This window comes from Staurois parvus, unplaced genomic scaffold, assembly GCF_062004578.1.
Source record: "Staurois parvus isolate SC_StPar_1 unplaced genomic scaffold, SC_StPar_1.0 ptg000397l, whole genome shotgun sequence".
Lineage (NCBI taxonomy): Eukaryota > Metazoa > Chordata > Amphibia > Anura > Ranidae > Staurois > Staurois parvus.
This window is the reverse complement of record NW_028318193.1, coordinates 569634-587199: the sequence shown is the minus strand read 5'-3', so window position 1 is coordinate 587199 and position 17566 is coordinate 569634. Positions and strand designations below refer to the sequence as shown.

Genomic DNA, 17566 nt, shown 5'->3' with positions numbered 1-17566 from the left:
ATCCGCCATGAATCATGCCCCAAACATGTGCCACTTTCAGGTCTCCTCACACTGCTGGTGTGTTCCATTTTTTGTCATAGGGTGCTGGCAGATTACGGGCCTCCCATAGCTGCTGCCAGGCCCCTAATCTGCCATGGGCCCCTATACCGCCTCCTCATGCTGCTGCCAAGTCCAGAGTCTCTCATGGGTCCCTGTACGGCCTCCCATTGCTGCTGTCTCCATCGCCACACTCTGCCATGTGCCACTTTCAGGTCTCACACACTGCTGGTGTGTAGAATTTTTTGACATAGGGTGCTGGCAGATTACGGGCCTCCCATAGCTGCTGCCAGGCCCCTAATCTGCCATATGCCCCTATATACCGCCTCCTCATGCTGCTGCCAGGTCCAGAGTCTGTCATGGGTCCCTGTACGGCCTCCCATTGCTGCTGTCTCCATCGCCACACTCTGCCATGTGCCACTTTCAGGTCTCCTCACACTGCTGGTGGGTTCCATTTTTTGTCATAGGGTGCTGGCAGATTACGGGCCTCCCATAGCTGCTGCCAGGCCCCTAATCTGCCATGGGCCCCTGTTGTCGCTTGTTGGCATATTCCGCTCGTTCAGATGCTCCTTCTCCTGCTACTCCTCTTCACGGATTCCGTCAGCAGTCTTTCTTGGAATCCGTTTCCAAGAGAAAACAGTTTGCGAGCACGCACCAGACGGTGCAGAAACTGAACGTCCTCCTGTCCAAGTTGCTGCTGCCAGGCTCGTAATCTGTCATGCGCCCCTGTACCGCCTCCTCATGCTGCTGCCAGGTCCAGAGTGTGTCATGGGCCCCCGTACCGACTCCAAATGCTGCTGCCAGGCCCGTAATCTGTCATGGGCCCCTGTACCGCCTCCCCATGCTGCTGCCACGTCCAGATTGTGTCATGGGTCCCTGTACGGCCTCCCATTGCTGCTGCCAGGCCTGTAATCTGCCATGGGCCCCCGTACCGACTCCTCATGCTGCTGCCAGGCCCGTAATCTGCCATGGGCCCCTGTATCGCCTCCTCATGCTGCTGCCAGGTCCAGAGTGTGTCATGGGTCCCTGTACGGCCTCCCATTGCTGCTGTCTCTATCGCCACACTCTGCCATGTGCCACTTTCAGGTCTCCTCACACTGCTGGTGGTTTCCATTTTTGTCATAGGGTGCTGTATGGCCTCCCATTGCTGCTGCCTCCACCGCCACACTGTGGCTCCACACTCTGGTTTTGGCCCCGTGACTGGCCAAATGAGTGAAGTGTGCGGTGATTCTAAGATCGACGGCACTCATCTGCATGTCATACTGCCTGACAGTATTATTTCTCTTCCCCAGCAGACTCCAAGGGCATTTAAATTAAAGGTACAGTGTTCAGCACTAATATTAAGTCTCTCTGAAGCCTAGAAACACCCTTTTTTAAGTTAAATTCACAGCGAATATATTCGACTCGAATCGAAATTTTTCTACGAATTCGCCGAATCAGTCGAATCGAATTTTTGAATACTTCGCTCATCTCTAGTGACCATGATTGTATAGCAGAATTTTTCAGCAAACGCAGCAAAACAAAAGAACAGCTGTGATCAGTGGCTGACATGCCGCAGAATGCAGCCATTTATCTGATATGTGCCCCCCTCCTTCTGCTATTACCGCTACTTTCTTCTAACTCCCCCTTATCCCACACCACTGTTAGGTCCCCCACTACTCTGTCATCAGTTTTACAAATATATATTATTTATTAAGTCAGTACAGTTGTATCTTTAGGATTTAGTGGGAATTTAGCAGGAATGTTATGTTTTGCTGTTTGTGTCCGCTGATAATGATTTCAGTACATTTTTAGCTAAAATATTGTTTTGATAAACATTTGTGCAACTATCACAGGACCTAAAAGTCAGTAGCCTTATTTTTATTCTAATTTGCTTTAATAAAATGTGTGGTTTGTCATGTCTTTTTTGAACACTGAAAGCTGTAAGGGAAAGATAAAAAAAAAAAATAATGGAGAAATTGCAAAATTCGTCTGGCCACCTGAGTTTAAAAGCAGAGCGCAGGGCCTGGCAGCAAAAGGGTTAAGTGTAATGTATGCTAACCAATAGAATGGATTTAGTATTACTAAAGTCAATGTAGAAATATCATGGATGCTACCTTTCAAATGTATTTATTTGCAAAACTTGATTTTTTTTCACAGTATTAAACATACTTACGTAATACTAAACATATTAAATTGCTGGAATATAAACATACTGTACATGTACCACTTACTTGTAACAAATTACTTTAACAACATTACATTCTGGTAAATTTAAAGGAAGGTAAACATTCTCCCACAAAATGTGGGAAAAAGTTATGGAAAACATGCTAGTATATTCTATCTATCTATCTATCTATCTATCTATCTATCTATCTATCTATCTGGAGTACAAAAATGATGACAACATTACACAATCTATTTTATATAGACAAAACAGAAGAAAATGAAAAGAAAGATAAATATCACAATGATATATGGTATTTAAATAGCATGCCATTCATGTACTACAATACTGTACATATAATTTTACTTTGTAATTAGGAATTCTGCTTTTATTTTATTTTTTTTTTTAATGTACATTGTCACATCAGCATACTCACTGAAACATTTATTATTTTAAGACACCCCTGCTAAAAAGCAAGATAAAGTGGGAGCTATGAAAGGTGAGCTAGCTAAGAAGTAATTTTGAACGGCAAGGAAGCATTGATGTTGACAAAAGGTGTAAAGTACGTTACATATGGAATGAAAATCTTTAATCTATCATTAATAAATTAAAAGAGTAAGGGTTATGGATGGTTCATTCAAAAGGCATTCAATATTTTCCAGATGTGAACTTCTCTTTTAACTTCTCATGCACACTGGAGGTTTTTACAGCTGCTGTTTTTGGCTTTTGATGTTTTTTCCTACAGCCAGTAAACTCCCCAGCATGTTATCCTATGTTTCCATGCACACAGAAATTGTAATCAACATTTTTTGGCAGGGACGTTTTTGGCTGGAAAAACCCCCCAGAACTAGTGGGTTTCTAGAAGAGTTTTTTAGCTGTAAAAATGCTGTAACGCTGAAAAAGTGGTAAAACACTGCAAAGTGCTAAAAATGCAAATGCAGGAAAACTCCACTAAACACGGCAAAATGCCGCTAAACACTAATGCAAAAACGCTAACAAAAGCTGAAAAACTCACGTTTTTACACAGCTAATTTTACCAGTGGTATCAAAGCATCCAGTGTGCATGGAGCCTAAAAGTGCTATACATACTTCTTTCATACTCAATATAGCACATTGCTAGAATATAATGAACATATATTGGATACTAACTTCTAACAAATTACTTCAACAGAGCCCCCAGTAATAAGTCCCAATAAAGTTAATAAAAAGCAAATTTTTTCCCCCAAAAAATCAGTTGCCTATAGAACAGAAGCACACATGGTTTGTTTTTTTTAAACAATAATAAATAATTTTACTATTCTATTACATTTAAGATAAAAAGGAGGATAAACAAGAAAAGGCACCAAAGAAAGGTAAATATAATATAATGACATAATTGATTGTATGGCAAGTATTTATAGGATTTAATAGATTTGTGAATATATTACTCTAGAAAAAGGTAAACTTGTGAACTTTCTCGTATGTAAGTAAGAAGTTACTTTTAAAGTATAAGTTCACCTTTTAGTAAAAAATAATAAACACACATTTTTTTTGCAGGTAAAAAAATTTGCATTTATTATTTTTGTCTGCAGGAGCCTTTAAAGCATTGCACCAGAGATCAGCAAATCACTGGTGCCATGCAGGTCTCCTACAGATCTGTCAGTATATCTGCTTGCCCGTATGGGATGTATGAGCAAGCAGATATACTGACAGGAAGAACAAAAGAAACCACGGCGCTTCACAAAACGGTGGTAGTTCATTGAAGGTTACAAGCAGACATCCGCTAAGGATTTTGGGACTTGTAGTCTCTCATTCATAGAGGACTGCCTTCCTCTGGATCAACTGTGGGTATAGGATTATATATTTTTTTTTTTTCCTCTGGTTGAACTGGATGGATTTTTGTCTTTTTGCAACCAGACTAACTATGTATCTATGTGACTGTGAATAAGTGATGCTGATGGGCAGGAGGAGTGGGAGCTGGTCTGATTGTAACATGTTACATGTTACACCCTGATTATGGGTGTAACATGTTATGAAAGATGAGCTTATCCTTTAATGTGCAGGAGAACATTTACTTTTTCAAAATAAAGAATAAATTCACTTAAGTTACGATTGGGATAATATAATAATCTGGATATTCAGTCTGAAGTGACTTTAACAGCGTAGCTTTACTTTGGAAAGACTCGTATCTGTCTTCTTAGTTAGATGTATTTATTGTGCATGAGGCTTAATTCAGGGGATGAATGCCATCTGAAGTCTGACAGTCACAGGCCTGTCCTTTGACCGACATGGGCACATTTTGTAGATTCAAATGACAGAAGACAGTGGGGTTGATTTACGAAATGCAAATAAGCTGTTGACTTTTTAAAGGAATTTTTTACGTTGCAAGGGAATTTAATCTTAGCTCATGAGTGAGGTGAATCATCACTCAACAATGCCTACATATAAAAAAGTTATATGCGTGAACAAATTATACAAAAATTGACAAGGTGTATGCATTCTTCTAAATTTTGCTGCATTGTGAAAATTGAAACCACACCAATAAAAAATCTGACCTGGTGGTAGCACCTCCGGGGGTATATAATATATGTAGAGATGAGCGAATCGAAGCATCCGAAGTGGAATTCGAGTCGAATATCGGAAAAATTTCGATTCGTGCCGAATCCGAAAAACAGCCTAATTCGGACGCGCGAATCGAAATTTTTCCGAAAATGGCGGCTGACATGTGCGGCGACGGAGCGGGGATGTCGGGGAAGGCGCGCAGACAAGGCGCGCTGCCCCATAATGCATTCCTCAACGACATGTGATCGCATCAGCCAATCAGCAGCCAGCCAGCCAGCACTGTGTAATGGTCGAGGTATATATAGCGGCCATTTTGGAAATCTTCATTTGCCTGCAGTCATTGAACAGAGGCAGACCGCTCTGTACTAGGGACAGGGACAGAGTTAGGGCCACAGAAACGAGAATTGGGGACAGAGAGAAGTTACTTAGGGACAGAGAACCATTACTCAGGGACACAGACTTGTTAATGAGGGCCACAGAATCGTTATTTAGGGACAAAGAAACGCTAGTTAGGGCCACAGAATTCATACTCAGGGACAGACAGAATTGTTACTCAGTGCCAGAGAATTGTTACTTAGGGCCACAGAAACGTTATTAGGGCCACAGAATTTTTACTCAGGGACAGACAGAATTGTTACTGAGTGCCAGAGAATTGTTACTCAGGGACAGACAGAATTGTTACTGAGTGCCAGAGAATTCTTAGGGCCACAGAATTCATTCTCAGGGACAGACAGAATTGTTACTCAGGGACAGACAGAATTGTTACTGAGTGCCAGAGAATTGTTACTCAGGGACAGACAGAATTGTTACTGAGTGCCAGAGAATTGTTACTCAGGGACAGACAGAATTGTTACTGAGTGCCAGAGAATTGTTACTCAGGGACAGACAGAATTGTTACTGAGTGCCAGAGAATTGTTACTCAGGGACAGACAGAATTGTTACTGAGTGCCAGAGAATTGTTACTCGCACAGACACAAAATTGTTACTTGCACAGACACAGAATTGTTACTCGCACAGACACAGAATTGTTACTCAGGGCCACAGAATTCATACTCAGGGATAGACAGAATTGTTACTGAGTGCCAGAGAATTGTTACTCAGGGACAGACAGAATTGTTACTGAGTGCCAGAGAATTGTTACTCAGGGACAGACAGAATTGTTACTGAGTGCCAGAGAATTGTTACTCGCACAGACACAAAATTGTTACTTGCACAGACACAGAATTGTTACTCGCACAGACACAGAATTGTTACTCAGGGCCACAGAATTCATACTCAGGGACAGACAGAATTGTTACTGAGTGCCAGAGAATTGTTACTCAGGGACAGACAGAATTGTTACTGAGTGCCAGAGAATTGTTACTCAGGGACAGACAGAATTGTTACTGAGTGCCAGAGAATTGTTACTCGCACAGACACAAAATTGTTACTTGCACAGACACAGAATTGTTACTCGCACAGACACAGAATTGTTACTCAGGGCCACAGAATTCATACTCAGGGACAGACAGAATTGTTACTGAGTGCCAGAGAATTGTTACTCAGGGACAGACAGAATTGTTACTGAGTGCCAGAGAATTGTTACTCAGGGACAGACAGAATTGTTACTGAGTGCCAGAGAATTGTTACTCAGGGACAGACAGAATTGTTACTGAGTGCCAGAGAATTGTTACTCAGGGACAGACAGAATTGTTACTGAGTGCCAGAGAATTGTTACTCGCACAGACACAAAATTGTTACTTGCACAGACACAGAATTGTTACTCGCACAGACACAGAATTGTTACTCAGGGCCACAGAATTCATACTCAGGGATAGACAGAATTGTTACTGAGTGCCAGAGAATTGTTACTCAGGGACAGACAGAATTATTACTGAGTGCCAGAGAATTGTTACTCAGGGACATACAGAATTGTTACTGAGTGCCAGAGAATTGTTACTCGCACAGACACAAAATTGTTACTTGCACAGACACAGAATTGTTACTCGCACAGACACAGAATTGTTACTCAGGGCCACAGAATTCATACTCAGGGACAGACAGAATTGTTACTGAGTGCCAGAGAATTGTTACTCAGGGACAGACAGAATTGTTACTGAGTGCCAGAGAATTGTTACTCAGGGACAGACAGAATTGTTACTGAGTGCCAGAGATTTGTTACTCGCACAGACACAAAATTGTTACTTGCACAGACACAGAATTGTTACTCGCACAGACACAGAATTGTTACTCAGGGCCACAGAATTCATACTCAGGGACAGACAGAATTGTTACTGAGTGCCAGAGAATTGTTACTCAGGGACAGACAGAATTGTTACTGAGTGCCAGAGAATTGTTACTCAGGGACAGACAGAATTGTTACTGAGTGCCAGAGAATTGTTACTCAGGGACAGACAGAATTGTTACTGAGTGCCAGAGAATTGTTACTCAGGGACAGACAGAATTGTTACTGAGTGCCAGAGAATTGTTACTCGCACAGACACAAAATTGTTACTTGCACAGACACAGAATTGTTACTCGCACAGACACAGAATTGTTACTCAGGGCCACAGAATTCATACTCAGGGATAGACAGAATTGTTACTGAGTGCCAGAGAATTGTTACTCAGGGACAGACAGAATTGTTACTGAGTGCCAGAGAATTGTTACTCAGGGACAGACAGAATTGTTACTGAGTGCCAGAGAATTGTTACTCGCACAGACACAAAATTGTTACTTGCACAGACACAGAATTGTTACTCGCACAGACACAGAATTGTTACTCAGGGCCACAGAATTCATACTCAGGGATAGACAGAATTGTTACTGAGTGCCAGAGAATTGTTACTCAGGGACAGACAGAATTGTTACTGAGTGCCAGAGAATTGTTACTCAGGGACAGACAGAATTGTTACTGAGTGCCAGAGAATTGTTACTCGCACAGACACAAAATTGTTACTTGCACAGACACAGAATTGTTACTCGCACAGACACAGAATTGTTACTCAGGGCCACAGAATTCATACTCAGGGACAGACAGAATTGTTACTGAGTGCCAGAGAATTGTTACTCAGGGACAGACAGAATTGTTACTGAGTGCCAGAGAATTGTTACTCGCACAGACACAAAATTGTTACTTGCACAGACACAGAATTGTTACTCGCACAGACACAGAATTGTTACTCAGGGCCACAGAATTCATACTCAGGGACAGACAGAATTGTTACTGAGTGCCAGAGAATTGTTACTCAGGGACAGACAGAATTGTTACTGAGTGCCAGAGAATTGTTACTCAGGGACAGACAGAATTGTTACTGAGTGCCAGAGATTTGTTACTCGCACAGACACAAAATTGTTACTTGCACAGACACAGAATTGTTACTCGCACAGACACAGAATTGTTACTCAGGGCCACAGAATTCATACTCAGGGACAGACAGAATTGTTACTGAGTGCCAGAGAATTGTTACTCAGGGACAGACAGAATTGTTACTGAGTGCCAGAGAATTGTTACTCAGGGACAGACAGAATTGTTACTGAGTGCCAGAGATTTGTTACTCGCACAGACACAAAATTGTTACTTGCACAGACACAGAATTGTTACTCGCACAGACACAGAATTGTTACTCAGGGCCACAGAATTCATACTCAGGGACAGACAGAATTGTTACTGAGTGCCAGAGAATTGTTACTCAGGGACAGACAGAATTGTTACTGAGTGCCAGAGAATTGTTACTCGCACAGACACAAAATTGTTACTTGCACAGACACAGAATTGTTACTCGCACAGACACAGAATTGTTACTCAGGGCCACAGAATTCATACTCAGGGACAGACAGAATTGTTACTGAGTGCCAGAGAATTGTTACTCAGGGACAGACAGAATTGTTACTGAGTGCCAGAGAATTGTTACTCAGGGACAGACAGAATTGTTACTGAGTGCCAGAGATTTGTTACTCGCACAGACACAAAATTGTTACTTGCACAGACACAGAATTGTTACTCGCACAGACACAGAATTGTTACTCAGGGCCACAGAATTCATACTCAGGGACAGACAGAATTGTTACTGAGTGCCAGAGAATTGTTACTCAGGGACACCTAATCGTTGAATTAAATAGTATGTCAGACAACATGCAGAGGAGTGGCAGAGGAGGCAATGTTTTAGGAGCGAGCAGACGTGGCAGCAGAGGAAGGGGTCGAGGCAGCAGTATTCGCAGCCAGAGGCCAGTGCTCCCGGTGTCATCCAGCGGTCGTGTCTCCACCGACAACCCTGCCGTCATTGATTGGTTGGCTCGGTCGTCTTCCTCTTCCCAGGTCACCTCTGACACCTACAGCCAACGGTCGGTGGGTACGTCAGACACAACCGTTAGTTGGCATGGCCCGGGACCAAGCCCACTGAAATCACGTGTCCTCTACCTGCCCCTGTCCTTTGCTGTTCCCTCACCAAGCGAAGTATCGCATGCTGTGGGCTCAGCCCCACTGTACAGTGAGGAAGAGCTAACAGAGGGCGGTCAGGAACGGGGGGAGACATCGGCCTTTTCAGCAGCCAAGCGAACAAGTACTGGCGAGGAGAGTGGCTCGGTAGCCGGTCTAGAGACAGGTCTGTCTCCTGACCCAGACGCAGCCGAGGGGGCTAGTAGTGAGGCGGAGACCCTACTTGATGATGAGGAGGTTGATCGCACTTGGCAGCCTCGTCGTCATCAGGCAATTTCTTCCGCATCATCAGGAGAAGAGGGTGGCAGCTTGGCAGCGAGCAAAACAGTCGGTGGGTTGCCCAGGAGACAGCAGCAGGGTCGCATCAGTGTCAGTGGAGCCAAACGTCCACGGAGTAGAGCACCAGCTCCACTGCAGCCTACCACCACGGCCAGTAGTGGTGCCGTTGCGCACGGAGGAAGTAGCAGTCAGCCAGTGAAGAGTAGCGGGGGCAAAGTTTCCTACTCGGTGGTGTGGCAATTTTTCCTCAAGCCGCCCGAGGAAGTAAACGTAGCCGTATGTCGACTATGTGGCCAGAAATGCAAGCGTGGCCAGGGGGCCCATGTTGGGACTACAGCGTTGCGTCAGCATATGCAGCGTCACCATTCGGTGGCCTGGGAAAACCGTGATAAACATACGGCGGTTCTGCCTGCCCCAGCCCCCGCTCCATCACCCGCTCCGTTACTTGCTCCGTCACCCGACGTCGTCAATCGCCCTCTATCAGCCAGTCAAGGCTCCAACACCTCTGCTGAGGGGAGTTGTCGCTCATTGGCATCTTCCGCTCGTTCAGATGCTCCTTCTCCTGCTACTCCTCTTCTCGGATTCCGTCAACAGTCTTTCTTGGAATCCGTATCCAAGAGACAACAGTTTGCGAGCACGCACCCGACGGTGCAAAAGCTGAACGTCCTCCTGTCCAAGTTGCTGGTGCTGCAGTCCCTCCCTTTCCAACTGGTGGACTCAGCACCTTTCCGAGAAATGATGGCTTGTGCCGCGCCGCGGTGGAGAGTGCCAAGCCGTCATTTCTTTGCCCAAAAGGCAGTGCCAGCCCTGCATTCACATGTAGAAGAGATGGTGGGCCAGTCTTTGAGCATGTCGGTCTCTGCCAAAGTGCACGGCAGCGCCGACGTGTGGAGCTGTAACTACGGTCAGGGACAGTACATGTCATTTACGGCCCACTGGGTGAACGTGGTGCCGGCACAGCCGCACCAGCAACTTGGACAGGTCACGACGCTTTTGCCTCCACGTTTGCACGTCCTTGGTCCAGCAAGCATGTCCGCCTCTACCACCTCTTTTTCCGCCGTGTCCTCAGCCGCCACCCCCGTGCCAAGTCCCATTACCCGACCGGCATATCACATGTGCAGGGCGCAACGGTGTCACGCTGTGCTGCACCTGGTATGCCTTGGCGAACGTAGTCACACAGGGGAGGAACTGCTGAGTGTAATGAACAGAGAAATCGACAGATGGCTGTCTCCGCGCAAACTAAAAATCGGAACCATGTTGACTGACAACGGAAAGAACATGGTGTCTGCTCTGCGTCAAGGAAGGTTGTGCCATGCGCCATGCATGGCTCACGTGTTCAATCTGGTTGTCAAGCGGTTCCTAAAATCCACCATCCCACTGCAAGACATCCTTAAAATGTCACGTAAACTGTGCATGCATTTCAGCCATTCCTACACCGCAAAGAACACCCTCATTGAGCTGCAGCGGCAGAACGGAATTCCACAGCATCGCCTGATCTGCGACGTTGCAACAAGGTGGAATTCAACCCTACACATGTTAGACCGCCTTTACGAGCAGCGAAAGGCCATCACCGATTTCCTGATGTTACAAGCGGATAAAGGTACTCCCCTGTGTAACTTAGATGTCAGCCATTGGCAGCTCATGCGTGACACCTGCCGCTTGCTCAGGCCCTTTGAGGAGGCCACGCTATTCGTGAGTCGGCAGGACTATGGGATGAACGACGTCATTCCTCTGTTGCACGTCCTGGAACAAATGCTGTTAACAATGGCTGGTCAGGGTGCGGTAGACGTGGCGCACAGATCTCAACGCCACATGACCCCTGTGGGGGCAGGACAGGAAGAAGAGGAGGAGGTAGAGGAGGACATTTGTGCTCAGGAATTATTGAGTGAAATGGGTGGTTTTTCCACTCAGCGGACAGGAGTGGAGGAGCAGGAGCATCTGGTAGAGGAGGAGGAGGAGACAGAGGACCCAGACGCACCGTGGCAGTATGCTGTGGAGATGGAGGCAGGGAGTCCCTCGCATTCCTTGGCACAAATGGCCCATAGCATGCTCGGTTGCTTGCGTAGCGACAGCCGAATAATAACCATCAGACAGAGGGATGACTTTTGGCTGTCCACCTTGTTGGACCCTCGCTACCGGTCCAAAATGGTGGCCTTTTTCACACCTGCTGAGAGGGAGGCCAAAATTACGTACTATAAAAACCACCTATGTAGTCAGTTGGTCTCTGCCTTTGTGCGCCAACGTCCATCCTCAGACACTGTGGGCCCTGTGCGCTCGCGTTCCGCTGGCATGGCAGCAGGGGAGGGGTGGGGTGGTAGGAGCAGTGGCAGCTCCACCAGCAGCGGCTGCCTCAGTCTGCAGTCGATGATGAGTAGCTTTCTTCACCAGCGCAGTGAGGAAACTACTAACCAGCCGCAGCAGCAGCAGCAGCATCAGGTGGACCTGGAGCAGGAGCTCAAACAACAGGCTTGGGCCTACTTGGACAGCACCCTGCCAACCGAGGTAGACAATCCCCTTGACTACTGGGCAACGAAACTTGACCTTTGGCCCCAACTAGCTGAATTTGCCCTTGAAAGGCTGTCATGCCCGGCCAGTAGCGTGGCATCGGAGCGCGTGTTTAGTGCGGCAGGAGGTATTGTAACTCCGCGGAGGACACGACTGTCCACCCAAAGTGTGGAGAGACTCACGTTTGTGAAAATGAATCAGGCGTGGATTAGTCTGGATTTCAAACCACCAGTTCCTGACACAACTGACTAAATCCGCCATGAATCATGCCTCAAACATGTGCCACTTTCAGGTCTCCTCACACTGCTGGTGTGTTTAATTTTTTGACATAGGGTGCTGGCAGATTACGGGCCTCCTATAGCTGCTGCCAGGCCCCTAATCTGCCATAGGCCCCTATATACCGCCTCCTCATGCTGCTGCCAAGTCCAGAGTCTGTCATGGGTCCCTGTATGGCCTCCCATTGCTGCTGTCTCCATCGCCACACTCTGCTGCCATGTGCCACTTTCAGGTCTCTTCACACTGCTGGTGTGTTAAATTTTTTGACATAGGGTGCAGGCAGATTACGGGCCTCACATAGCTGCTGCCAGGCCCCTAATCTGCCATGGGCCCCTATATACCGCCTCCTCATGCTGCTGCCAAGTCTAGAGTCTGTCATGGGTCCCTGTACGGCCTCCCATTGCTGCTGTCTCCATCGCCACACTCTGCTGCCATGTGCCACTTTCAGGTCTCCTCACACTGCTGGTGTGTAGAATTTTTTGACATAGGGTGCTGGCAGATTATGGGCCTCCTATAGCTGCTGCCAGGCCCCTAATCTGCCATAGGCCCCTATATACCGCCTCCTCATGCTGCTGCCAGGTCCAGAGTCTCTCATGGGTCCCTGTACGGCCTCCCATTGCTGCTGTCTCCATCGCCACACTCTGCCATGTGCCACTTTCAGGTCTCCTCACACACTGCTGGTGTGTAGAATTTTTTGACATAGGGTGCTGGCAGATTATGGGCCTCACATAGCTGCTGCCAGGCCCCTAATCTGCCATGGGCCCCTATATACCGCCTCCTCATGCTGCTGCCAAGTCCAGAGTCTGTCATGGGTCCCTGTATGGCCTCCCATTGCTGCTGTCTCCATCGCCACACTCTGCTGCCATGTGCCACTTTCAGGTCTCTTCACACTGCTGGTGTGTTAAATTTTTTGACATAGGGTGCAGGCAGATTACGGGCCTCACATAGCTGCTGCCAGGCCCCTAATCTGCCATGGGCCCCTATATACCGCCTCCTCATGCTGCTGCCAAGTCCAGAGTCTCTCATGGGTCCCTGTACGGCCTCCCATTGCTGCTGTCTCCATCGCCACACTCTGCTGCCATGTGCCACTTTCAGGTCTCTTCACACTGCTGGTGTGTTAAATTTTTTGACATAGGGTGCAGGCAGATTACGGGCCTCACATAGCTGCTGCCAGGCCCCTAATCTGCCATGGGCCCCTATATACCGCCTCCTCATGCTGCTGCCAAGTCCAGAGTCTGTCATGGGTCCCTGTATGGCCTCCCATTGCTGCTGTCTCCATCGCCACACTCTGCTGCCATGTGCCACTTTCAGGTCTCTTCACACTGCTGGTGTGTTAAATTTTTTGACATAGGGTGCAGGCAGATTACGGGCCTCACATAGCTGCTGCCAGGCCCCTAATCTGCCATGGGCCCCTATATACCGCCTCCTCATGCTGCTGCCAAGTCCAGAGTCTGTCATGGGTCCCTGTATGGCCTCCCATTGCTGCTGTCTCCATCGCCACACTCTGCTGCCATGTGCCACTTTCAGGTCTCTTCACACTGCTGGTGTGTTAAATTTTTTGACATAGGGTGCAGGCAGATTACGGGCCTCACATAGCTGCTGCCAGGCCCCTAATCTGCCATGGGCCCCTATATACCGCCTCCTCATGCTGCTGCCAAGTCCAGAGTCTCTCATGGGTCCCTGTACGGCCTCCCATTGCTGCTGTCTCCATCGCCACACTCTGCTGCCATGTGCCACTTTCAGGTCTCTTCACACTGCTGGTGTGTTAAATTTTTTGACATAGGGTGCAGGCAGATTACGGGCCTCACATAGCTGCTGCCAGGCCCCTAATCTGCCATGGGCCCCTATATACCGCCTCCTCATGCTGCTGCCAAGTCCAGAGTCTGTCATGGGTCCCTGTATGGCCTCCCATTGCTGCTGTCTCCATCGCCACACTCTGCTGCCATGTGCCACTTTCAGGTCTCTTCACACTGCTGGTGTGTTAAATTTTTTGACATAGGGTGCAGGCAGATTACGGGCCTCACATAGCTGCTGCCAGGCCCCTAATCTGCCATGGGCCCCTATATACCGCCTCCTCATGCTGCTGCCAAGTCCAGAGTCTCTCATGGGTCCCTGTACGGCCTCCCATTGCTGCTGTCTCCATCGCCACACTCTGCTGCCATGTGCCACTTTCAGGTCTCTTCACACTGCTGGTGTGTTAAATTTTTTGACATAGGGTGCAGGCAGATTACGGGCCTCACATAGCTGCTGCCAGGCCCCTAATCTGCCATGGGCCCCTATATACCGCCTCCTCATGCTGCTGCCAAGTCCAGAGTCTGTCATGGGTCCCTGTATGGCCTCCCATTGCTGCTGTCTCCATCGCCACACTCTGCTGCCATGTGCCACTTTCAGGTCTCTTCACACTGCTGGTGTGTTAAATTTTTTGACATAGGGTGCAGGCAGATTACGGGCCTCACATAGCTGCTGCCAGGCCCCTAATCTGCCATGGGCCCCTATATACCGCCTCCTCATGCTGCTGCCAAGTCTAGAGTCTGTCATGGGTCCCTGTACGGCCTCCCATTGCTGCTGTCTCCATCGCCACACTCTGCTGCCATGTGCCACTTTCAGGTCTCCTCACACTGCTGGTGTGTAGAATTTTTTGACATAGGGTGCTGGCAGATTATGGGCCTCCTATAGCTGCTGCCAGGCCCCTAATCTGCCATAGGCCCCTATATACCGCCTCCTCATGCTGCTGCCAGGTCCAGAGTCTCTCATGGGTCCCTGTACGGCCTCCCATTGCTGCTGTCTCCATCGCCACACTCTGCCATGTGCCACTTTCAGGTCTCCTCACACACTGCTGGTGTGTAGAATTTTTTGACATAGGGTGCTGGCAGATTATGGGCCTCCTATAGCTGCTGCCAGGCCCCTAATCTGCCATAGGCCCCTATATACCGCTTCCTCATGCTGCTGCCAGGTCCAGAGTCTCTCATGGGTCCCTGTACGGCCTCCCATTGCTGCTGTCTCCATCGCCACACTCTGCCATGTGCCACTTTCAGGTCTCCTCACACACTGCTGGTGTGTTACATTTTTTGACATAGGGTGCAGGCAGATTACGGGCCTCACATAGCTGCTGCCAGGCCCCTAATCTGCCATGGGCCCCTATATACCGCCTCCTCATGCTGCTGCCAAGTCCAAAGTCTGTCATGGGTCCCTGTATGGCCTCCCATTGCTGCTGTCTCCATCGCCACACTCTGCTGCCATGTGCCACTTTCAGGTCTCTTCACACTGCTGGTGTGTTAAATTTTTTGACATAGGGTGCAGGCAGATTACGGGCCTCACATAGCTGCTGCCAGGCCCCTAATCTGCCATGGGCCCCTATATACCGCCTCCTCATGCTGCTGCCAAGTCTAGAGTCTGTCATGGGTCCCTGTACGGCCTCCCATTGCTGCTGTCTCCATCGCCACACTCTGCTGCCATGTGCCACTTTCAGGTCTCCTCACACTGCTGGTGTGTAGAATTTTTTGACATAGGGTGCAGGCAGATTACGGGCCTCACATAGCTGCTGCCAGGCCCCTAATCTGCCATGGGCCCCTATATACCGCCTCCTCATGCTGCTGCCAAGTCTAGAGTCTGTCATGGGTCCCTGTACGGCCTCCCATTGCTGCTGTCTCCATCGCCACACTCTGCTGCCATGTGCCACTTTCAGGTCTCCTCACACTGCTGGTGTGTAGAATTTTTTGACATAGGGTGCTGGCAGATTATGGGCCTCCTATAGCTGCTGCCAGGCCCCTAATCTGCCATAGGCCCCTATATACCGCCTCCTCATGCTGCTGCCAGGTCCAGAGTCTCTCATGGGTCCCTGTACGGCCTCCCATTGCTGCTGTCTCCATCGCCACACTCTGCCATGTGCCACTTTCAGGTCTCCTCACACACTGCTGGTGTGTAGAATTTTTTGACATAGGGTGCTGGCAGATTATGGGCCTCCTATAGCTGCTGCCAGGCCCCTAATCTGCCATAGGCCCCTATATACCGCTTCCTCATGCTGCTGCCAGGTCCAGAGTCTCTCATGGGTCCCTGTACGGCCTCCCATTGCTGCTGTCTCCATCGCCACACTCTGCCATGTGCCACTTTCAGGTCTCCTCACACACTGCTGGTGTGTTACATTTTTTGACATAGGGTGCAGGCAGATTACGGGCCTCACATAGCTGCTGCCAGGCCCCTAATCTGCCATGGGCCCCTATATACCGCCTCCTCATGCTGCTGCCAAGTCCAGAGTCTGTCATGGGTCCCTGTATGGCCTCCCATTGCTGCTGTCTCCATCGCCACACTCTGCTGCCATGTGCCACTTTCAGGTCTCTTCACACTGCTGGTGTGTTAAATTTTTTGACATAGGGTGCAGGCAGATTACGGGCCTCACATAGCTGCTGCCAGGCCCCTAATCTGCCATGGGCCCCTATATACCGCCTCCTCATGCTGCTGCCAAGTCCAGAGTCTCTCATGGGTCCCTGTACGGCCTCCCATTGCTGCTGTCTCCATCGCCACACTCTGCTGCCATGTGCCACTTTCAGGTCTCTTCACACTGCTGGTGTGTTAAATTTTTTGACATAGGGTGCAGGCAGATTACGGGCCTCACATAGCTGCTGCCAGGCCCCTAATCTGCCATGGGCCCCTATATACCGCCTCCTCATGCTGCTGCCAAGTCTAGAGTCTCTCATGGGTCCCTGTACGGCCTCCCATTGCTGCTGTCTCCATCGCCACACTCTGCTGCCATGTGCCACTTTCAGGTCTCTTCACACTGCTGGTGTGTTAAATTTTTTGACATAGGGTGCAGGCAGATTACGGGCCTCACATAGCTGCTGCCAGGCCCCTAATCTGCCATGGGCCCCTATATACCGCCTCCTCATGCTGCTGCCAAGTCCAGAGTCTGTCATGGGTCCCTGTATGGCCTCCCATTGCTGCTGTCTCCATCGCCACACTCTGCTGCCATGTGCCACTTTCAGGTCTCTTCACACTGCTGGTGTGTTAAATTTTTTGACATAGGGTGCAGGCAGATTACGGGCCTCACATAGCTGCTGCCAGGCCCCTAATCTGCCATGGGCCCCTATATACCGCCTCCTCATGCTGCTGCCAAGTCCAGAGTCTGTCATGGGTCCCTGTATGGCCTCCCATTGCTGCTGTCTCCATCGCCACACTCTGCTGCCATGTGCCACTTTCAGGTCTCTTCACACTGCTGGTGTGTTAAATTTTTTGACATAGGGTGCAGGCAGATTACGGGCCTCACATAGCTGCTGCCAGGCCCCTAATCTGCCATGGGCCCCTATATACCGCCTCCTCATGCTGCTGCCAAGTCCAGAGTCTCTCATGGGTCCCTGTATGGCCTCCCATTG

The 17566-nt window shown here is 48.7% G+C and overlaps 1 protein-coding gene across 50 annotated transcripts in view; it reads left to right on the top strand.

Moving 5' to 3' along the window:
* Window positions 1-17566, top strand: part of TRDN (triadin) — a 974263-nt gene that overhangs the window by 663842 nt on the left and 292855 nt on the right. For 49 of the 50 annotated variants that reach the window (XM_089686429.1, XM_089686384.1, XM_089686382.1 and 46 more), the window contains 2 exons: window positions 2640-2681; window positions 3496-3534. In XM_089686429.1, the coding sequence (XP_089542555.1) occupies window positions 2640-2681; window positions 3496-3534 (81 nt within the window). The remainder of the gene's footprint in view (window positions 1-2639; window positions 2682-3495; window positions 3535-17566) is intronic. The other variant, XM_089686397.1, reaches the window with a different exon arrangement.